At 43.9% G+C, this 23,505-nt stretch overlaps 1 protein-coding gene across 2 annotated transcripts in view; it reads left to right on the plus strand.

Moving 5' to 3' along the window:
- The first annotated feature begins 5,640 nt into the window (after positions 1-5,640).
- PTGIS (prostaglandin I2 synthase) overlaps positions 5,641-23,505 on the plus strand; it is a 40,593-nt gene continuing 22,728 nt past the window's right edge. The window contains exons 1-3 of one of the 2 annotated variants that reach the window (XM_043527506.1): positions 5,641-5,740; positions 19,351-19,474; positions 20,441-20,619. In XM_043527506.1, coding sequence (XP_043383441.1) covers positions 19,445-19,474; positions 20,441-20,619 — 209 coding nt within the window. In that variant the 5' untranslated portion in view covers positions 5,641-5,740; positions 19,351-19,444. Of the gene's footprint in view, positions 5,741-15,854; positions 16,487-19,350; positions 19,475-20,440; positions 20,620-23,505 lie in introns of those variants that run through there. The other variant, XM_037877138.2, reaches the window with a different exon arrangement.

Genomic DNA, 23,505 nt, shown 5'->3' on the forward strand with positions numbered 1-23,505 from the left:
CTGGTAAGTATAGAACCCAGATAGCAAAACCTGGAAACTGATTTAACGGTTTCATTGTACAAAGAGATTGGAGTCGTGTGTGGACCCGGTCCTAGATTTTTCAGTTTTGTCTTTGACCATGAAACATGGAGACCTATCTTAGCTGACTCCTTCTCCATACACTGGACTGCCTCACGAAACCTGTCGGGGCTCTGTACTAAAAGAACAACATCATCAGCGTAGTCATGGTCTCTGAGCGAGAGATCACCGATCTCAGTGTCCATGGACATGACGGAGTGCTGCATTATGAAATCCATTGCCTGACAAAGGAGTGCAGGGGCATAACTAGGCTACTTAACTAGAGGGGACATTAAAAAAAACGAGCATCAGGGCTCTGCTGTGGGGTTTCTGTGGGAAAATAGCACTAGATGGCTGGGCTTTAGTGGGTGCACAGTGAAGTCAAGCCATTGCCTCTGGGCTGCGGTCCTTGTTCCTTGGCCCAGCGGAGCCCAACTGTAATGTGCAAGCACCCTGGGACAGACAATTTTTAGAGGAGGGTTCTTATTGTTTAAAGGTAGTAATTTGGTCTGAATGAACTATATTGATGAGAGCTCTGGAACCTGCCCCTTTAAAAATAGGCAGAACTTGGAGTGGTTCTTTGCAGAGGCCTGTGAGCACTATGTGTGTACTGCTCTGCGAGGAAATTGGCATGTAGCCGAGCACTGGGGAAGACCTGGGGCCAGATTTTTAAAGTTATGTAGGCATCTGTAGCTGCAGATAGGCATATAGTCGGATTTTCAAAATGACCTAGATATCTAATGTCCATCCTTTGGTGTGTAAGTGCTTTTGAAAATCCCACTGGCCATCTATTTGCAACTCAAGATGTCTAAATCTCTTTAGAAACCTGGCTCTTTCCCTGTAAGAAGCTTCCAAGAAAGGTAGATTTCAAGAATAAATAAAGTTCTCTTTTGTAAACTGAGCTTTGTGAGTGCAGGTGTAACCCACACACTCCTGGGGAGTTTTCAAACCCTCCTGGACACAGAGAAAACAGAACATACCCTTTACAAAAATCCCCTTTCCTGTTCCAAAATTATTTTCTCTCCAGCTAGGTGCAGTTTGGGATTCAGTGAGCCCTTTATCAAATCAGTGCTGGGACATTCATCCACATGGCAGTTGTCTTGTTGAGAGGCTACTGCTCATGCGTTCTATATAGTGCGAGATCGTCAGGTGGTGTAAATTGGCACTGACCTACTGCGTTCAACAGAGCTCTTCTGCTTTACACCACCTAACTCAGGATCGAGCCCACAGTTTGTTCAGTTGGTTGCTTTGTTTTAATTCTCATCTGGGAAATTGTCTCTAACATTTTAGCTCAACCTATTTCCATCATGGGCTGGTGAAAGGTAGGGAGCAGATGTTGTAGGCCAGCAAGGACATTGTGCCCAGCAAATACCATGGATGTGACGGATGTTGTTTTTGTAGACGATCCCAGATACATTTTTGTGTCAGTATCTGCCCCTCATGGCCACTTTCCTCTAACAGCTGCTCTTAATGATTTTGAAGTAATTGCTGCTCCTGGGTGGCAGGAAAAATAACTGAACAGCCTAAAAATCTGCATTTACTAGACTGCATCTCAGCCCCTCTGCCTTGGTCATGCTCTGACTCTGCCCTGACATGCACACGTTCTTCCCCTAGAGCTTGAGCCTACCCCATTCTAATCAATGGTGGTTTGAATTCATGAGGGGAGAATCAAGCACCTACTCACTGGAATTCTGCTGAGAGAAAGCAGTTTTCCTTGCAAGTTGAGTAGCTGACTGTGCTCCTCTTTAAACTCCCTTGCCATCTCAGATGGTGAGACCACAAAGGTCAGTGAAATACAGCTGCTGCCTGATTGTTGCATGAGAGCCAAAAGGTCTCGGGACAGGAAGTAGGGCATTGTATATTGGTTTAATTGCAGAAACAACTGACTCAGACTCTAGTAATAGGTTGAATGTTTTTTAATGCACTGTTAGAAAAACACATCAGCACAAATGTCAAGTAGCAGGGTCGGTGGCCTGAATGCTTTTAATTTGTCCATTGAGAAGTACAATGGTTAAACATTTTTCAAACACTAAGTGTCTGCGGGATGGATTGTTTGTCTCGTAGTGTGAAGTACGGAATTCCTTCCCCATCTAACTTGTAGCTCGCTCACGGAAATGTGTCCAAGGGTTTTTCTAAAAGAACAATGTCCTTCACATAGTTTGGAAATGAAGAACTCAGGTTCCAAACCTGGGCAAGCTCAATGGAGAGCCCAAGCTGTATTGTTTCTATAGGATTTTTGCCTGAGCTAAAGATTTTGAATATGGATCCAAACTCTTTCTAAATTTGAATCTGATACTATAGATCAGATCTGGATCAAAACTGCTTCAAATTTCAGGAGAGTGCGGATCTAAGTATTATGATTCATAAAATACATGTTCTGCTTCTCAAATTGGCATAGAATAGGTACATGGTAGAGTAAGTGCTGGATGAATAGTATTTGCAGATAGCGCAGTGAAAATTTTTCAATATAAGTCTGATAAATTGTGTGACTGTTTTCTGATATTTGACAATTTCTAGAGGTAGCTCAACAATATTCATCATATTATTCACTTTTTTGCTGTTGATTGGGGATTAATTTTATTTATGAAGATTTTTTTCCCACTGCTGCAACCAGATCTAGTGTTTGAACACCTAAGTGCTAATATGAATGTGAGAGCTGGATCTTCTGTTAAGGTGTCTGTGTTTGAAAACTGGGCCCAGACTCTGAACTCTTAAACTTTGTGATTTGGAAACTCTACCTTTGCCCTTGTGTTTGATGCACACATCGCTTCCAGGTTGGATACACTTGGTTCTCTACGCCAGCTAGCAATGTCCACTGGGATCTGAAGTGTCCGTGTAGGAGATTCATCCTAAGTAAATGCGCCTCTGTGTCTGATGCTTTGCTCTTCCCTCCTCTATCTGAACTCTAGGCAGTACTATTTCTGCACCTGAAGGAAGATTCTTGTACTTTCTGTATTGTGGGTCTTACTATTCTAGCTCTAGGCCTATATCCTGGAGTGGAAAAGACTTTAAATCACTTCTGGTGCAGCTTTTTTAAGAGTTAACGCCTCGAACCTCTTGCGGGCTAACTAGATATGAGCAGATGGCAGCTTCCTTCTGTTAGCCTGGGAGAGAGAGAGGAAAGAAAAAATAGCACGAGATACTAGTCTAATGTTCTTCCTGTCAGTCTCGATTGTGTGTGAGGGATTTTTTTTTAATGTTTAATTATTTAGTTAAGGTTTAGCAAGCTTACAGTCTTACCAGGTTTATTTATAGTATGCCAAAGGAACTGGAAGTTGTAGTTAAAAAAACAGTGTGTCAAACAACCCCAGGAGTGTTGCATGAATGAGATTGAATTTTTGGTAGATGTTGCCCTACCCAGTGCACACTGAAAGAGTCACCTACAAAGAGATTTGTCAGCAGGAAACAACAGGACCAATTTTTTTCTTACTCTTTGTAGTTTACTGTTCTAAACCCAGACTGTAACAAAAAAAGGAAAGAAAGGAAGCAGCATTTAAGGAGCTGCTGGAGGAATGAAAGCTGTAACTGGGGAAGTCTTGTGGCCATGTTAACTTTCTTCCCAGCTACAGATGTGTTTTTGTGTTGTAAGAATTTTGAAAACCATGCTGTGATTTATGACCTCCGCACAGTTCAGCAGCTGGCTGTTACAAGCTTGTCACAGTGTGAACAGAAACCTCCCACGTACAGCGAATGCAATAGCAGCATGACAAGGTGATTTTTCCTGGCTGTTGTTTAACGATGCTGCTTGGCTGCAGGGAAGATGCTGTGAACATCAGTGTCAACACATCTTAGTCAAATAAACACTATCTAACTAACGTAGCGTTTTCTATCCCCAGAATAGGTTGGTGCTTGTCTCCACATAAAGAGCAAAGCATTTCCCCTCTTGTAGTATCCTTCTCTTTCCTATGTGTCAAATTGTGGCCCCCGCTGACCTCAGTGAGAGTCTTGCTGGTGATTTAGGACTGGGATTTGCCCTGTGTCCATTAAGATTTCCCAACCAGTGTTTTGCCTGTCCAAATTAACACACAGCTTGGTTGCTGGAGCACCTCCTGAGGCACTTTTACCTCCTTGAAGAGGATGGGGCACAGAACGGGGACTGAGGAGACATTGGTTCTATTCCTGCTTCTGCCACTTTCGGCAAGTTACTTCTCTGCACCTTTGTTTCCAATCTCGCCCCTTGTCTATTTAGAGTGTAAGCTCTTTGGGGCCAGGGCTGTCCCTTACTGGGTGTGTATGTGCCGATCACAATGGGACCTCAATCTTGGTTGAGGCCTTAAGGTTCTACTGTAGCACAAATATTTAATAAGACGTATATTTCCCCTGGGATATGAGTAGGGCCCTACCAAATTCATGGCCCATTTTGGTCAATTTCATGGTCATAGGATTTTAAAAATAGCAAATTTCATGATTTTGGTTATTTAAATCTGAAATTTCACGGTGTTGTATTTGTAGGGATTCTGACCCAAAAAGGAGTTGGGGGGGGGTCGCAAGGTTATTGTAAGGGGGGGTGCAGTACTGCTACTTTTACTTCTGCTCTGCTGTGGCTGGTGGTGGTGCTGCCTTCAGAGCTGGGCAGCTGGAGAGCGGCGGCTGCTGGCTGAGAGCCCAGCTCTGAAGGCAGAGCCACCGCCAGCAGCAGCCCAGAAGTCAGGATGGCATGGTGTGGTATTGTCACCCTTACTTCTGCGCTGCTGCCAGAAGAGCAGGACCCTCAGTCGGCAGCCGCTGCTCTCCTGCCGCCCAGCTCTGAAGGCAGCCGTGCAGAAGCGGAGACGCCAACTCTGCGGGTGCTCTGGGGCTGGAGCACCCACGGGGAAAAATTGGTGGGTGCTCTGCACCCACCGGCAGCTCCCTGCCACACCCCCCATCCCAGCTCACCTCCGCCTCCTCCCCTGAGCACGCCGCTTCTCCCCCTAGCTCCCAGCGCTTCCCGCCAAGAAACAGCTGTTTCGCAGCGGCAAGCACGGGGAGGGAGGGGGGAGGAGGGGGAACGTGGCATCCTTGGGGAAGAGGCGGGGCCGGGGCAGGGATTTGGGGAAGGAGTCCAATGGGGCAGGGAGGGAGTGGAGTTGCAGCGGGGACTTTGGGGAAGGGGTTGGAATGGGGGTGGTGCAGGGGCAGGGCAGGGGTGGAGTCGGGGCGGGGGGGCATGAGCACCCACTGGCGCCAGGAAAAGTTGGCGCCTATGTGCAGAAGTAAGGGTGGCATGGGATGGTATCGCCACCCTTACTTCTGTGCTGCTGCTGGCAGGGCACCGCCTTCAGAGCTGGGCACCTGGCCAACAGCCACCACGTTCTGGTCGCCCAGCTCTGAAGGCAGCGCAGAAGTAAGGGTGGCAATACCACAACCCCCTAAAATAACCTTGTGACCCCCCCTGCAACTCCCTTTTGGGTCAGGACCCCCAATTTGAGAAACACTGGTCTCCCCCAGGAAATCTGTATAGTATAGGGTAAAAGCACACAAAAGACCAAATTTCATGGGGGGAAACCAGATTTCACGGTCCGTGATGCGTTTTCCATGGCCATGAATTTGGTAGGGCCCTAGATATGTAATCTAACTATTTTCTGTCCTCTAAACTTTCAGGTACAACTGCATTGGTATAAGAAGCCAGATGCAAACCATTTCAAATACAATAATCCCTATCGCTCTTCATCAATAGATCTCCAAGCACTTTACAAAGGAGGTGAGTACCATTATCCTTGTTTTACAATTGGGGAAACTGAGGCATACAGCAGGGCAGTGACTTGTCTAAGGTCACCCAGCAGGTCAGTAGCAGATCTGGGAGTAGAACCCAGGGTTCTGAGTCCCAGTCCAGTGTTTTAGATACTAGGTCACACTGTCGCCTGCAAAGCAGTAGATTTCAGTCTAGTAGTGGAAATGAAAGAGTAAGGAAACATCAATTATTCCCAAAGAGAGGTTGGACAAATTGATTTTATCTAACTGTTTGCTGGTTAAAGAAAGTTTATGTGATGCTCTTGGCCAGGACTGTTTTCCTTTAGGTATGACTGGGGAGATCACTGGTGAAATAATGGGTAACACATTAGTTTCCATCTGCTAGATTTAGTTCTAGCAGAGACTTTTCCTAGACTGGTCAAAGGGATGACTCATGCACAGGTCATCCAAGGCATATAGAGACAAATTATTCAGGGTTTAATGCATGGTGATCCCTGGTTACATATTCCATTGATAATCTTTGAGTCCTTGCATCATACATGCACACTTCTGGGTTTAGGTTTGGGGTTGATTTTCAGAGCAACTCAGTGCGTATTCCATACAGAATTCCCATTATTGCAGTGTACAGGACTTAATAGTCCATAGCAAAGAAATGCAACATTAAATGTTTTATTAAAGCAGCAAACTGAAATTTACACTCATCCCTTGTATTCTAGAAGAGCTCAGTTTGCATTGAAAAGGTGGGTGAAGAGAAGCTGGCTCAAATTTCTTCCAAGGTGAAATTTAATGTTGGCAACTTTGCTAATACTCTAAACTTACCAACAGCTGACGACAGCAGATCACAGTTAAGATGGCACAAAGTAATAGGGTCAAGATGGACTCATTACTACCCCTGGACATGCAATTTGCCACATGATAAAGAAAGCCTTTGTTCTCCTTTGCATGGCTAGAAGGCTGTGTCTGTTTCTTTCAGATGATGATGTAGCCCCAAGTGAGCCAAATGAATACGTACAAGTTCTTTTTGCACTGTAAAATTACAGGCTGGAGTTATCCTAGATGCTTGTACACATAAAATAATTGACCCAACCAGTTTACTGTCTGTGTGTGACTCCCACACAGGTTCTACTAACTTTGAACCGGGGGCAAAGACAATGCTACTTTGGTTTTCCTACCAATTCTACAAATCTCAAGCTGATGCAGATCTGTGGAATCCCAAGGAAGGCCAAAGTTAGCTGCTGTGATCAAGTATGACCATCCTCCTGGGATTCAGCATCTATTAAAAATACCCTATCCTAATAACGATGGACCCACACCAAAACTCGGGATCTGAACCCTGAATTCACAGCCACATTTTGTATCTTTATAATGGTCTTCACCAAGACCCCCACTGAAACACTCAATAATCCCGGGTTCAAACACCAGATTCAAATCTGTACTTTTTCAACTGTCAGGATGTTCAGGTTTTAGTGTTTGGGTTTGACCCATTAGAGAGAAACCTACACTGTTTCAGCTGAGACCTCATCCCAGGCATTGCATCCAAGCTGCCTTGGATAGCTATTGTATAAAGATGCCTGGTATTGTACAGGCACTGCAAGCACAAGATTCTCCAAAGCCTAATGGTTGGTTGTCCACCCTTTCCACTTAGTGCAGACCAAGAGAGCAGGTTCCCCACAGGTATGTAGTTCCCTCTGGAATACCAGCTGGAGCCAATTTTTGTTTTCTTTTAATCTCCAAATTTCACCAGAATTTAGCAAGAATAGATTTGGAGGGGGAGGGGGAGAAACCAGTATGTTGCAGCTTCCTGTGGTAGAAGAATAGAAATTTGTTGCAAAACTCAGCTGATCATAAAGTGAGGGAAGCAGGACCAACGACACAAACAGGAAGAAAGTGTGATTGGAGAGGTAAACGGTGGAGGCCACTGAATGTAAATGTTTAGCTCTGGAGCCTGCAGTGAGAGTGGCTGGAAGACTTATTGCTGCCATGCAGAGGTGGGTGACAAAGGATTTGCTGAACAGGGCATCCGTAGGATGTTAGGAATTGAAATTGACACAATCACCTGAATGCAAATCACAGCACTGGCGGGACCTGGGCAACACAGGCAAAGTTAAACTTCATCCCCTTGTGACTAAAGAGCTTAAAAGTAGAAGCAGGAGAGGCGACTGTCGGCATCTGGCTAGTTATATGGAGAAAAGGTAACCAGGAGGATGAAGGTCAGTGTCAAATTATTTCAGGAACGGAGCTGTTGTGTGGTATTTTCTATACAATGTCTGTACTCTGTTTATGGGGCTATGTGCACCAATAAGACTGATGAAGAATGGCAGCAAGACTTCTTGTCAGCTATTCCACCTTTGCCGACTTGGGTGTCTCTTACTTGAATCAGGGGAACCCAAATGACACGCTATTTGTTGGGGGAAGTTTTTCCAGGTGAACTTTTAAAATTTTGTTCGGATAAAAATAACAAATGTGTTGATAAATATTTACACGGCTTGATACCGAACCCTAACATGCCTTAATTCATTATATATACACTGTAACGGCATGTAACGTGGGCTGCTTTATGTGGGATGCAATTGAATAAATCCAGCCAAACAACTGAAAAATGCCTATTTCCTATGAACAAAATTCTGTACGTACATTTGTCACATATTGTTTGGAAGTTTACAGAATTTCTGCTGCATGAGTGTCCCTGAGGCGGCCTCAGGTTTAATATTCAGATCAATCTCTCTATTTTAAGAGATTAGCAAAACTAACACAGACGATTTCTGCATATAGTGACTAAAATTCTTTCTTAAGTAGCTAAATCCCTTTCTCTGAGGTCCAAGATTATTTTATTTGCAAGGATTTCTCTCTTGTTTGACGTCTATAAAAACAACATTAGAGTCAAAGCCTTGCTCTGGTACATCTGTTTGCCATTTACTTCTTTTACGTTAAGTTTTAAAAACATTTCTGATTAACCAGGTTATATGATCTCTAGATTTTATGGGACTGGTTTCCAATTAGGTGTTTTGACTATCCAGACATCTGTTTAGAGCATAGATTGTTCCAGTGTAATTATTTTTTACATGTGTACATCACATAGGAAATAAAAAAAGATACGTAAACAGGAGAAAAAATAACTTTTCCCTTTCCGCACAATCCATAGCAATAACATTTTACTAGTGTTCCGTAGTGTTCATCCAGGAGTGGCCATAATAGTTGGGCAGGGGAGTGTATATTCTGTAAATGAACATGACTAAGTTTCCAGTGTCACTTTTTCCGTTCTAAATTACCTAAACATTTTCTCATTCAGGCAACCCTTCTTGTTTTGCCAGAACGAATACACAGAGCTGATAGTGTGCAAACAGCCTGAAGTTTTTAAAGGGGGATGATAAATATTTGTGGTACTTGTTTGTTTGTTTCTGGTCATAGGAAGAACCACTCAACCAAAAAAAAAAAAAAAAAAAAAAAGCTTCTCAATATAAAAACACAAGGCAAGTGGTTTTTGCAAGCTATTCTAGTCCTGCAAAAATATATCCATGTCCACAGATCTAGCCGTGAGTCTGGCTTTATTACTAAAACTGGCTTTAACTTAGAATATTGAAATATTACTATCATTTAAGAGTTAGCAGTTTCTCCTGTTAAGCCCTGAGTCGTTGGATATTTTGTATCTGAAGAGGAGTTAGGTAAAACCATGAGAGATTAAGTGGTGATTTTAACTTGAAATGTATAATATTGATTTCCACTGGATATCCTAAAGCACTCTTTAAGGGCCTGATCCAAAGACTGTTGAATGGGCTTTCAATCAGACCAAAGTTGATAGGCTAGAGACATACTGAATTCTCAAGTGGATACTCTTTGAACAGCTTCCTCAGATAACTGAATTAAAACTCTTGAAAGGGATCCAGTAGTTATATAAGCATAGGACTATGATAATGTTTGGAACAAAACTTCCATTGACCATCTACAGATTCTGGATTCTGTATCCCAGGTAGGCAGGATCCATGTTGAATTTTGGGTCACCAACAGTGTTTCCACTTGCTCAAGTGAAAAGAGCCCTACTCCATGACATCCTCTTTCTTCCAAAATATGTCATTTCTTTTGGCCACTATCCACCTGTGAGAAGACAGATGTTGTATTTGAATCCAATTAACACTGTTTCATTGCTTATACCTTATTATGTTTGATGTAAACTAGATAACTGGTGATTAATAATTCTGGAGTTCTTTTGCTCATTTAAATTATAGTATGCCTGCAAGTTTTATAAGAAAAGTTGTGTAACAAATAATGAGATCACATATGTGGACTTAATTCACAAGAAATAATAACTGCAATAACTATGTTTTTCCAGACTGTGTGCCAGACCTTCAGCTAGCGTGAAGCAGTTTAGTTGTATTGACTTCCTATACTTTTAGCAATGTTTAGATATCATTATGAGTGCTCAATGAACTGAACTCTGGCATAAAAATACCCTATTCCTGCCCACACTATCTTGGTTAGTTACATAAGTACCATTGTATTGTTTCTGTACCCTGATAGATTACTGTTGTAACTAACAATGCAGCCCAAACAATGACTGTGACAATATAAAAGCCATATTCCATGCCATAACTTCATAAGTAATTTATAAAAGCCACCTAAGTTAGTTGCAGAATTGCAATATTTGCACTCTGAGAATTAAAAACTGTGAATAATTTTGCCTATTAAATATATTTGAAATTATTTGTTCAGCTGAGGAGAGCACCCTGACTGTCATCTCGAATTCTCCTGGCAGCGAATGGAGCACCAGTATGAGATGATTTGACCCTCCTACCTCGCTCTGGAGGGAAACAATACTTTCCACTAACCATCGCTTCTGAGGTTCATTTGGGGTTAGATCCAGATGGAGCTCATTGCCATAAGCTTCAAAAAGTGTTTGTGATAGCCACTGATGTAATCTGGGAACCAACAGGCAGGGAAGCGTCTAGTAAGGCCCCAACACAGCTCTTCACTTCAACAGTGGTTTGGCAGATGCCTTCAATTGCTGGAGCAGTTGTACGTTTTGTCGTCTCTTCTGAATGCTTTTCCACTGCAGAGCAGCACCACCTCTATATTATCCAGGTGGAACTTTAGCCAACTGGCTTCCATCCAGGTCTTTGTTCTTGCCAAATCTTTTGGGGAGTCTGGCACTGGTTATGACTGGGGCCAATGAAAAGGAATTGCAGACCTGAGTATCGTCAACATACTGATGTGGTACCAAAGCCTGTATCGTGTTATGATCTATTGATAGCAAGGGAACCCTGTTGCCCATCCAAACAGATGAAGGCCTACAATTTAAAGCTGAAACGGTCCAGAATGACTCTTATTTGTATACAAACACTGGCGTATGTGCCAAAATAGTTTGCAAGATTAATCATTCTGTTTCTACTTGTCCTGGAGCTGCTTGCCTGAGGCTGATATTTTTGAGATAACCTGTTTTGATGCTTCTTATCTGCCTTTGTAAAATGCTTCATGTTATACTTTCACAGCTAAATTTCATTTTGCAAAAGCCATACATGTATAGGCCATTCTGGAAGACCATAACGCTGCAGTGAACATCACTTCCAAAGCATGAAATGATACCGTGGGAAGAGCACCAGGGAAACATCCTTTACCTCGCCAGTTAAGTTTCAAATTATTATTGACACTGTTAGTGATTTTTTTTGTCTCTGTTTTCTACTGTGTTGTTCTCTGTTATCCCTAGTATAGCACTTAAAATGACTGACCACCAGTTAGTGAATTTGGGAAACATGTTGGCACAAGATCTGTATTAACTCATTGGGCCAGATCAGCTGGTATAAATCGGCGTAGCTTTGGTGAAGTAAGCGTAAACATGCTAATGTACACAAGCTGATATCTGTCCCATTATTCAAATTCCAAGTTAAGAAATCTTCCAGCTCTAGAGTTTTTGTCTCGGTACTGTTTTCTCCCCTACTAGGTACACAAGGAAAGAGTTGGAATAAATGTAAACGCACATGGTGCTGTTTGCAAGCATGCCAACAAAATACATTCAGCATTGTTCATACAGACAGTGCAATCCACCCATTCCATTTATCTACTATGTACTCACATCAAATGCTTTGTACAGCAATCAGTTGAGAAAACACATTTGTTGCATGGAACAGCTTACAGTAATTATGAGCAGTGGCTAACATAGGGCTGGATCCTCAGCTGGTGTAAAATGATGTCGCTCTACTGAAGTTAACAGCACTTCCCCAATTTACTCCATAACAATCTTTATATAGGTAAATATGTTGGTTCTTTGGCTAAAAATGGAATGAAAGTCAGACGAAAGTAAAGAGATAATAGAGTTCAGTGAAGTTACGCCCAGGATGAATTTGTTCTGTATTTTGTCTCATTGTTTCTTTTCAAAGATGCCAGTAAAGTTGGCTTTATTTCAGATTCGGCCTCTATATTTGCTGTGGTTCAGTTTTCTTTGTAGAAAATAAGTCTACGTGGGTTATTGCCAACAAAACAGGATCCCCTCCTGATATAAAGCATCAAATTGGTATCCTGCCTTTCTTTTATTTTCCAAAGCATTTTTTAGACTTTCTCCAACCATCAGTAGAGTTAAACCCAGGATGAGTTTGGGGCATAGTGTTCACTATGTTTTAGTGCAGCATTCAGCACAGAAGGAAAATGTTAACTTCTTCAGTGTTTGCATAGAATCTTAGGGGTTGGGGACCCAGCTTTCAGGGGTCGCCCAAAATGTACCCAAAATATTTACAAGTGCATCCATATACATAAGCCTGACTCCTTGTTTGCATGGCTGGGTATTCTTTATAGTGGTGCCTATTAGCCCAGTCATGGACCAGATGCCTATTGTCCTAGGTGCTGTACAAGCACTGAACAAAAAGACAGTCCCTGAACCCAAAGAGCCAGGTGACTGCTCACCTGATTACAGCCTATTTGCATGTAAAACCCAGTGTGTGGGGGGGTGTTTCTATTTAGTCTTAAGGTTAAACTCAGTCATCATCATAGGACACAATGCACAGCCATGCTGGAAATGTGTTGGGAAACAATTTAGTTGAATATGCTCTTTATGTAGTATATTTTTATTAATATTCTCTCAGCTGGGGCAGATTCTGCAAATCACTGCAATCACTGGTTCTTTTTCTGTTTTGCTTCCCAGTTAATTAATTGGACAACACCTTTTACAAGCGATAGCAACATTGTTGCCATTCTCCCCCTCCTAAAAAGCACCATATTCTGACATTTAGAAGGTTTTATTCTAAAAGTCTTTCTTTCACAACTTGGGAAGATCCCCGCGGGTATCCAATCCAGTTCAACTGGAGCTCTTTTACTGTCGCAGATGCTTTCCAAAAACCATTTAGTAACTACCAAAATTAACTGTAATGTACTCCTCTAATTTATTTGTTAGAAACAAGCCTCTAGTGCTGTTGTCAACATACATTTATTCTATATTGACCATTTTGAAATAGAACATTTTTGATTATGATGTCAATCTGCTGATAAAAATACAGGCTACCTTTCACAACAGTTGAAGAAAACACAATAATATATATAAACCTGGTTCTTTCATTAGCTTTTCAGCCTGTTGAAAAAAAAATGTGTTTTAAAATAGTTGTATGCCTTACGGAGGGTCATAATTGCTTCTGCTATGGTTACTATACGAACTGTTGTTCTTCCTTTGCCTTTTTAGTATACCTCCATAATAATAACATACATATATACATTTATATAGTTCTGGTTAGAAACAAAGTTGATTATCTGCAGCTAGGTGGGGGTGGAATGATGGGGAGAAGTGGATTTTTCTCCCCATCCCAGGCAATAGGTTCATAGTAATTTAAATAATATATAATTTTTGTTTCCCATGTCTTGGGACCTATTTCTTACAGAAGAAAGAACCTTTCACACCAGCCATGAACAGAAGTATTAATTCCAAAGAAAAAGAACATGGGCCAGATTCTTCCTTTTTTCCATATGTGAAAATGCAAAGCAAGACCACTGATGTCAGCGGTCACACTGGTATAAAACCAGTATGGGGTCAGAATCGGACTCCAGTTCTCTCAGATTATAAAATAACTCATCAGGGTGTAAGTTACACTAAAAAGAACATGTCTCTGCCAGGAAAACCATCTTTCTATTTTAACAGCTCAGCAAAGAATATTTCAGACAATGACAAACCACCTATTTCTATAGACTGTGACAGGGTCAGGCCAGATGGTTACAGGAGAGTGATAGAAGGTAAATACATTAGCCCCAGATTAAGCAGGTCCCTTTCCCCTGAGTAAGATAATGGGCTGCAGAACAATCATAAAGCTACTAGAATCAATTTAGACAGGCTGGCTAATCAGGGCACCTGGTTTAAAGAGGACCTCAGTTCAGTCAGTGAGGGGCATGCAAAGAACTGGGAGCAAGAGGTGCACAAGGAGCTGAGAGTGGGAAGGCGGACTGCTGGAGGACTGAGGAGTACAAGTGTTATCAGGCATCAGGAGGAAGGTCCTGCCATGAGGATAAAGAAGGTGTTGGGAGGAGGCCATGGGGAAGTAGCCCAGGGAGTTGTGTCATGCAGCTGTTACAGGAGACACTGCAGACAGCTGCAGTCCACAGGCTGGAACCCGGAGTAGAGGGCAGACCCGGGTTCCTCCCATCCCTCCAACTCCCTATTTGATACAAGAGGAGTTGACCTGGACTGTGAGTCCCACAGGGGGAGGGGAAGGTCTCTGGCCTGTCCCCAGACCCACTAGGTGGGTCAGCAGAGATTGCAGGGATTGTTCTCCTCCCTTTCCCCATGCTGGCCAGTGATGAGGTTAGCTGAGTGAACGGCAGGTTTGAGCCACAAGCAAAAGTGGCCAGACTGAGGGCTGTCTTGAATCTCAGCGTCAAGCAAATCCGCCAATAAGCGCAGGACCCACCAAGGCAGAGGAGGAACTTTGTCACAAGACTTAAAAAAAACCCAGCAACCTAGTTTTAGAGAAAGTTTTTATCTTGTTGTCAGCGGTCTGTTCTCCAACAGACCTCCAACAGTGAGGTCAATAACAGTTCAGCAAGCAACTGACAGTCTGCTGCAGTAACTTCCCATTTGTCCTTGATTAAAGCTACCAGCCATTTGGGGACCCAGCCTGCTGTCCTTATGCTCTTCCCAATTGCCATGAGAATTTTGCTTCAGTAAGTACTGCAGGGTCAGTACCTTGGTATGAGATAATTGGTCATTGTATTGGGTCCTGAGGGCACATTCTTGTGTATGTATTAGTAATAATAATTATTTACATAATGGCAACTACAGAGATGTTTAAAAAGGCACTGCCTGCAGATTATGGAGACAAGCTCTTTGGGGCAGGGCCTGTCTCTTTGTTATGTATTTGCATAATGGGGCTCTGATCTATGAATGGGGCTCCGAGGTGCCTCCAAACACAAATAATAAGAAATAATAATTGACACATTTGCAGAATTGCTTATAAAAATGAGTGTGTTCATGGTATTGTAATTAATATGAATTGTTTTGAACCATCAAGACATATGCATATCCGGAAATGAGTGACCACATAATACTGAAGCTTCTCCAGAATAGCCAGTGTGCCATACCGGATTACCAGAGTAACTAAAGGTCTTTTAAGCAAGGTCCATCTTGCTGTGGCATTCACAGGGCCTTGGTTATATATTGTCTGTCAGTCATAGCCATTCATTAGATGTGAAGCTCCATCAATCTTTTAAGTGTCTTTTGTGAAGTGCATCATACACTTGTGGGTGCTATAAAAAAGTAATAAAAATACTTCAAATGATTAATAAAATCGGCATGACTAGTATTTAATTTAAAAGAGTTTTGCAAAAACAGTTGGATAAAGTGCCCAGAATCCCATCGAGGTAAATGATGAAGTAATGAGCAAATTTCTTCTCTGCTGCACCGTTTGCTTGCTTAGAATTTCCCTTCAAAAGAGGGGCAGGGAAAAACCGCTTGAGTCTACAGTGATGAGTATCATAGAAAGGCTTCTGAATAAACAGAGATACTTGGTGCCTGTTATTTATCTAGTACTTGGGCCGCAGGATGCTCTCCGAACTGTCTTGGCGCTACAGGGAAGAGTGTGGGAAGGAGATTAGAACAGAAAATACAGTGGAAATCGGGGTTTGGGAGCGCTCTTTCCAAGAGGGATTTGCTGGGCTTTCCCTTTACACAGGGATCTGTGTCTGGGCCGCTATTTGGGGAGGGCTCGTTCTGGTTTTGCACAGTCTAGTTTGACTGCTGGGGTTGGGGTGCCGATTGAAACTGGAGCCTGTGTGTGTGGAGGGCTAGAAGGGGGTGGGTTTGCCCCTTCACAAGTTACTGTCGGTTTCTCTAGGGCTCCCAGTGAGGAATGGTGATCCGGAGCCGGGGACCAGGGTCTAGATGTCTGGTTTCAGCTCCCTGAAATCCCACAGGGGGCGGGGGGGGGGGGAACCGGCGAGGGGCAGCCCCTTGCCAGCCGGGCTGGAGAGCTTCCCCCAGCGGTGGGGACGGGGGGGCTCTGCCCCCGCGCTCAGGGCTGGAGCCAGCGCGTAGCCGGCAGTGGGGCAGCCTCCCACGGCTCCAGCGGGGCTGGTCCGGCCCGGCCAGGAGGGACGGAAGGGGAGGAGACCAAGGCAGCTAAGAGTGAGGGGCTCGGCCGGCCGGCCGGCCACACCGGAGTGGCGGTGACCGAGGCAGCGGCTCCTCCGGCGGGGTCCCGGCGATCAGCCGCGCCATGTGCTGGTCTCTGGCCGCCGCCCTGCTGGGCACCCTGCTGCTGCTGCTGGTGCTGGCGCTGCGCTCCCGGCGGACGCGGTGAGTGACCAGCCTGCACCTGTGCCCAGAGACAGGGCAGCCCGGGGCAGCCTGCGTGGGCGGGGGGAGGGTCCCCCAGCGCCCGGCTCCAGTGATCGGGGTACCGAGACCACGGTGACGGGCGCGGTGTGGCCCTAGGTAAACAGAGCTCCTGCCTTGCCGGCTCTGCTCCTGCCCATCGCCGAGCAGCTGCAAGTGGACCTGGCCCCACCGTCAGCAGGGGATTGGGGTGGCTACACGCGGATGGGTGTCCGCGGGGAGCAAGAGGGAGCTCTGTTCTCAGGTCTCTTCTCCAAACCCCACTGAACCATCATAGGCCAGAACCCCGGTCACTGATGGGTTGCAGGCTACAGCAGGTGGGGTGGGGTGTGTGTGTGTGTGGGGGGGGGGGTTCAGTCTTTTATATACCAAATGCCGCCCCCTTCTCCTCGATAAGTTCGGGCCCTGGCGCTGCAGTCCCTACTTATGTAAATCTCTAGCCCGAAACCAGTGGGGTCTGCTTAGGGGTCACTGTGAAAAGAGGAGCAGAAAGGAGGGGGAATGAATCCCGTGAAAAAATATGGATGAAGGGAAATGTGAATACACAGGAGAAGGGGAGAAAGGAAAATAGCGACTGTATAGGGCATGGGCTTGCGCCAGCCTCACTTTTAGGGAATGTTATTTTGTCCTTAATAGGTTGCACAGGATTCCCTCTAGATAGGAAAAACAAGTTTTAAAAACGCTTCTGAATTATTCCCTGGGGGAGGAGTATGACCCATAGGTTTAAATGACAGTGGAAAAAAAGTTTGCATACTCAAACTGGTTCTACAGAGCTGTGAATTGATTCAAGTTTTCAGAACCTTGATCTCTGTGAGATTCACCCATTGCTAGTTATTGAGCCAGGGCACCACCGATTGGCAATCTGAATCCGCTGATTAGGATGGACACCGCAGTAATCAGTCAAAATCAGAGCAGATTCCATGTTTAATGGGGTTTGTGTAAAATTCTCTCATTCTGAAAGATCCCAGGGTGTGGTTTGAGTTGCTAAAGATCCCAATCTCAAATTTGTTTGGCTCCACATAGGCCCTTCTTTACACCCCCTTGCATCGTAACTAATACTTGGCGTTTTGAAAATGTTCCCTGGTAGTTATTTCACTGTCATTGGGCCAGACTGTCATTGGCTATACTGGTGGTGTGAATCTGGAGTAATTCCATTGACTTTACTTCTTTACACCAGTGATAATGAAATCAGAATGTGATCCTGACCCTTCAAAATGAAGGCTGTAACAGTGTTCAAATCCCAGCTCCTCGAGTGGGTGACCCGACAACAAGTAACTGAGGGTACAGTATTGGATTTGCCTTGCTCAGGGAACCACATGGGCACCTCATGCCATCTCTGCTCCCTTTGAGTTGGCAGGGGAATTAAAAGGACAAGATTCCTATTTTCCTTCCAGAAGTTCCAAACAGTCAGATTCCTGCCAATTTTCATATCCTCGGAGCAATGAAACCTCAAGCGAGTTTGTGACAATGGAGCAATCTGAATGCACAGGCCTCAGGTGCTTATGCACTCTGGGTTTTTTTTGGGTTGCCCTGATATTTTAACAGCATGGCAGCCCTCATTTCGGAATTGCGGTTGTTTTTCCAGTATCGTAGGGATCTTTCAAGGTTGACAGTTCTCAGTTTACTGCATCCCATTGTGCCTTGGTATTGCAGGATTGAGAATGTACCCTATACGTGTTGCTGTAGAATTATGATTTATTGTTTTTCCAACACGCCAAAATGTGCTCGAGTCTTTACAGAACAGAGCATGTTTGCAGTGGTGTGGTAGCCGTGCTGTAGACCCAAAGAAGAGCTCTGTGTAGCTTGAATGCTTGCCCCTTACACCAACAGAAGTTGATCCAGTACAAAATATTACTTCACCCGTCTTGTCTCTCTTAGAACAGAGTATGGCAGATTCCTGGTCTAAAGCACTTAGAATCCAGAACCAAAAACTGCAGAAGTAAGGGGAAAGGATGTAACATTTGCCCCCATATATCTTTGTCTTGTCCTTAACACGCTTACCTTTTGCTGTGTAGACCTACCCCAAAAAACCACGTGGCTTGCCTGTGCCAGCCGATTCAAGCTGGGCTCCAGCCCAGGCCCAGAAGTCTACACTGCAATCAAATAGCCCCGCAGCCCGAGCCCTGTGAGCCCAAGTTGGTTGGCACGGGCCAGCCGTGGGTTTTTCTTTGCTGTGTAAACATACTGGTTGTGGTATATATGTTATTGACATACCTAGCCTTAGTCTGGTGAGTTACAGAGGCCATAGCATAACAGCTTTAAATCCTAAAATTTCAGTCCTTTGTCAGTTTGCAAGACCCATAGGATTATTTTAATGCACTTAGGTATTTCCATTTAATTTCTTCTTTTATATTAGCTACATTAGAAAGAGAATAAACCCACAAATTAATATCTTTTTGTCATTAACGCTTATGCGCACTATTATATTGTTTAACCAGCATAAATCTGAGATACTTCCAGTAAATTAAAAAAAACCAACAACGCACAAACCCTTCCTTTGAGCTGCTAACTAGTCCCCACTCCTTTATGACTCAGGATAGTAATGACAAGTCCTTTTGGGGGTTACGTCTTTGGAGCCCTGGAGACATAAAAAGATTCAGATTGGGGGAGCCAGAATGCAATCTGGCCATAGAATTCTATTCATGTGATGTTCCAAAGCATGGTTGATCTGTGAAACAAAGCAAGGTGCAGATGGTAATGTCGTTTCACACTGACACACCCATAACATGCTGGAATGCAGGAGTTTAAGTACCAATGGTTTTTAAGTAACTGTAGGGCAATCCTTCCACAGGGCTTTAAGAGCTTTTACCGATCTTTTTTTCCAGGCTACCGAGTGAACCTCCACTTGACAGAGGCTTTGTTCCTTGGCTGGGACATGCTGTGGAATTTGGAAAAGATGCTGCCAGCTTCCTGTCTCAAATGAAGCAAAAACATGGCGATATTTTCACAGTAAGCGCCCGCTGTGAATTGCCGGTGCTGCCGGGGTTTAACTCCAGAGGGGTGCACAGTTCAGTTGTTCAACCAAAAGCAGCCCAGAAAGCTTTGTGGGAACAGCTTTGAGTGGATGCCACAGACCAGCATAAATATCAACAAACCTTTCCTCTTCTCTCCTGGCCACTCTGCCTCTTCCTTCCCCCAGCTACAGTAAGCCAGCCTGGAGCTGCTTTTAAACTAAACAGTGCATGAGCGGCTTTATTTTAGAAGGCTTTAACATCACCTTTCATACGTACCACAGAGCAGCTTCATTTTTCATAGCAACATATTTTCCCCATACCTGCGTTAGACTACACATTGGTGTCTTCAGTCCGTTCTGCTTCCTGTAGGGGCCCAAACTTGATACTTCAGAGGAAGGTGGATGCCTCATAATGTTGTACAGTGTTGGGGGGTGAGAGGAAATGACCTTTGCACCGTTAAAGTCAGTGGGAGTTTTGCCTGAGTGAGGAGTGCAAGGTGGGTCCCTTAACTTGTATAACTACAGGGGATGTTCAGAGTCATAAAATTTTAGGTCCTAAGAATCCTGAGCCCAGATGTGTAACTGTGACCAGGTATGCTACCGTCTTGATCAGTGAGTTTCTGTGTTTCCATGGGAGCGTGGGAGTTTTTCAGACCATCAAATATGCAGTCAAAATAACATTTTGGAATTATTTGCAGACTATTGCACCTCAGCTGGTGTAAATCAATGTGCCTCCATTGAAGTCAAAGGCCTTGCACTACTTTGCACCAGCTCAGGATATGTGCTCAGCTGGGAATAATGAAGGAAAAGGACTGTATCTGAGTAAATGGACTTATTACTGCAGATTTTGGCTTAGCAGTTGTCCCACTGTTTGGTAATATTTCACATTTTTAATGTATTATTGTATTCATTAGGCTAATAGACCCATTAATTTTTTATTGTGGATTGTTTTTCTTCTTTAGATCCAGGTTGCTGGGAAATATATCACCATCTTGTTGGACCCTCACTCATATGATTCGGTGCTCTGGGAGTCAAGTTGTCAGCTAGATTTCAGCAAATATGCACGCCTTTTAATGGATCGAATGTTTGATGTCAAACTGCCTGACTATGACCCCACTGAGGAAAAGGTCATGCTGAGATCGTGAGTATGATACAAAGGAAAATTTGGGCCAGTGTCTCCAGTTTGTTTTGGGATATTATTTTCCAGTAAGAGAGCCAGGCAGTTCCACCATGGAGGTGGCGGTCCTGGTATCCAGGACAGCGATACTAACCACAGTGTAAGTACAAAGCAAAATGGAAGGGGATAAGACCTGAGGTCTATCTAGATTTTCCCAGTGAGTCACTCAGTAAGGATGAAATGACAGCGGGCTAACTATCCTAGATGCCTGGCTTCGAAATACTAGAGATGGGTGCACTAGAAAGATGGCTAGATCTTAATCTATCTTTGTTAACTTTAAAAAGAAATAGCCAATAATAGCCCTGGTGGGTTTAAAGTGTAACGTGGTGTGGCAGCAAAAAAAGGCTAAGGTGGCTTGGGGTTGCACATGCAGAGCAGAGAGGTGATAATCCCTCCATGTATGGCTCTAGAAAGGCCATGCCTGGTGTACTGTATTCAGGGCAAAGCACCTCAGGACTGACTAAAAGGTAGAGTCAATTGTTTGACTACACTTGTGGTCCATTCTTAACAATGTTCAAGAGACCAAATTACCAAACGTAGCCAAATTCGCTGTCTAAAGACACAGCAGTACAATGCAAAAAGCGGATATATATACCCCTCCTTCTGGGAAGCAAATTCTCGCACTGTGTTTACCTTACACAAAAGATGTGCTTCACAGATACAGCTTCAAACTCGATTGTGTTTATATTATGGTTGTTTCCAAGCTAAATGCCCCCTATATGTCACTTTAAAGTTTAAGTTTAACCCACTAGTTTGTGCCAGCTTTGTCCTTGGTGCCTGAACATAAGAACGGCCATACTGGGTCAGACCAATGGTCCATCTAGCCCAGGATCCTGACTTCTGACAGTAGCCAGTGCCAGCTGCTTCAGAGGGAATGAACAAAACAGGTAATCATCAAGTGATCCACCACCTTTCACCCATTTCCAGCTTCTGGCAAACAGAGGCTAGGGACACCACCCCAGTCCATCCTGGCTAATAGCCATTGATGGACCTATCCTCCATGAATTTATCTAGTTCTTTTATTAATCCTGCTATGGTGTTGGCCTACACAACATCCTCTGGCAAAGAGTTCCACAGGTTGACTGTGCGTTGTGTGAAAAATACTTCCTTTTGTTTGTTTTAAACATACTGCCTATTAATTTTATTTGATGACCCCTAGTTCTTGTGTTATGAGAAGGAGTAAATAACACTTCCTTATTTACTTTCTCCACACCAGTCATGATTTTATAGACCTCTATCATATCCCCCCTTAGTCATCTCTTTTCCAAGCTGAAAAGTCCCAGGCTTATTAATCTCTCCTCATATGACAGCTGTTCCATACTTTTTGTTGCCCTTTTCTGAACCTTTTCCAATTCCAATATACCTGGCTATACTTTCCCGTATCTCATTTTGAATACTACATTCCAAGTGTTAATGAACTAAGCAAGTACTCCCTCGCTGTACTTAGTACAAAGTATTCATGCATCTTTGCTGTGGAAAGTTTTCTATTTTATAATGCCAAAGCTAATGTCAGCTTTGCAAAGTGCTGCGGGACGCTTGACATGGGTGAAAAGAATTGTGAGAAGAGCAGAGTACATTCAGTTACCATAACTTCCCAACAACCATATATATATATATGTGTATATAAAACATTATATTAATACCATGCACATAATACCTATTCATGTGCTGTGTACTACACCAACAAATATGTATTGGCTAACATCAGTATGTGAATCATGTGGGTTAACTGAAGGGGCGCACAAGAAAAGCAACAAAGGTTATAAGGGGACTGGCTAGAGGGATTAGTTTATAAGGAAGAATTAATACCATGGGGGGGAATATAGATAACTTGGCGAAGAGTCCTCCAGGTTATGTCTGGGAACAAACCTCGCTTGTATATCAGTCTTGCTTTTCAGCCAGGCAGCGAATGTCATGTTGACCTTCGGCGCTGAGTCTGGCTGGCACGGGGCAGAGCAATGCACGATGTGTGTATGGAAGGAGAGGACCTAGGGAGTTCCTGCATGTCTCTTGTACAAGCAACAGCACGGCGTCTCTCTCTCTCCTCATAGCACGAAAGAGAGCTCTTGGAACAATGGGCAGGAGACATGCATGCGCTGATGGGGCCCGGTGGGAGTGCGTCAGTCAGCTGGAAGCTCTAGCCAGCAGCAGATGAGCTGCACTAAAGTGGGCTCCACAATGCAGTGCCCCCAACCCTCCCCATGGTGTCCTGCCCTGGCTATCAGGATTCACGTGGTAGAACCAGCATCAGGAAAAGTTTCTGGTCTCTCCTGCCAGCCAGGGGAAGATTTAGACCTTCCGAATTAGCAATGCCTGTCTCACACTGTCTGGACATCACAACACTTGTACACCAGCAAATATTGTCCCAGCCCTGAAACGGGTAAAAATCATCCTGAAGCAATTACAGTTACTTGGTGGGAGACAGTAATAAGCAGCAGAGCCCTGGGGCTGTCATTATTTTACTCTCCCTGGGATCTATTTTTACATCTAATATTTTAAAATATTAGAGAGATTTAATGACTTCTTGCTGTGTGATAGTAGTGAGACATGTTTAAACCCTTTAAATAAAAGCGAGGGAAGCAACCTGGCTGGAGATAAATATGCTGACCACATAGTTTACAGTGCACATCTGATGGAGCACCGGCAGCGTGACTGAAAGCAATGAACAATCATGTTTATGCTCTAATGGCATATAAATGGGACAGTCTGTGGTCTGAACTTCTGGGAACATCTCTGCTTTACCAATAGATACATCACACCGAGACATGAATGGCTGAAAATAGCTTTTAGGTGCACTCCCCCTTCAGATTATTTGTTTCCCAATGGAAGTTTTAAGGTCTGGGAGATGTT

The sequence above is a fragment of the Chelonia mydas genome, chromosome 13, assembly GCF_015237465.2.
Source record: "Chelonia mydas isolate rCheMyd1 chromosome 13, rCheMyd1.pri.v2, whole genome shotgun sequence".
Classification (NCBI taxonomy): Eukaryota; Metazoa; Chordata; order Testudines; family Cheloniidae; genus Chelonia; species Chelonia mydas.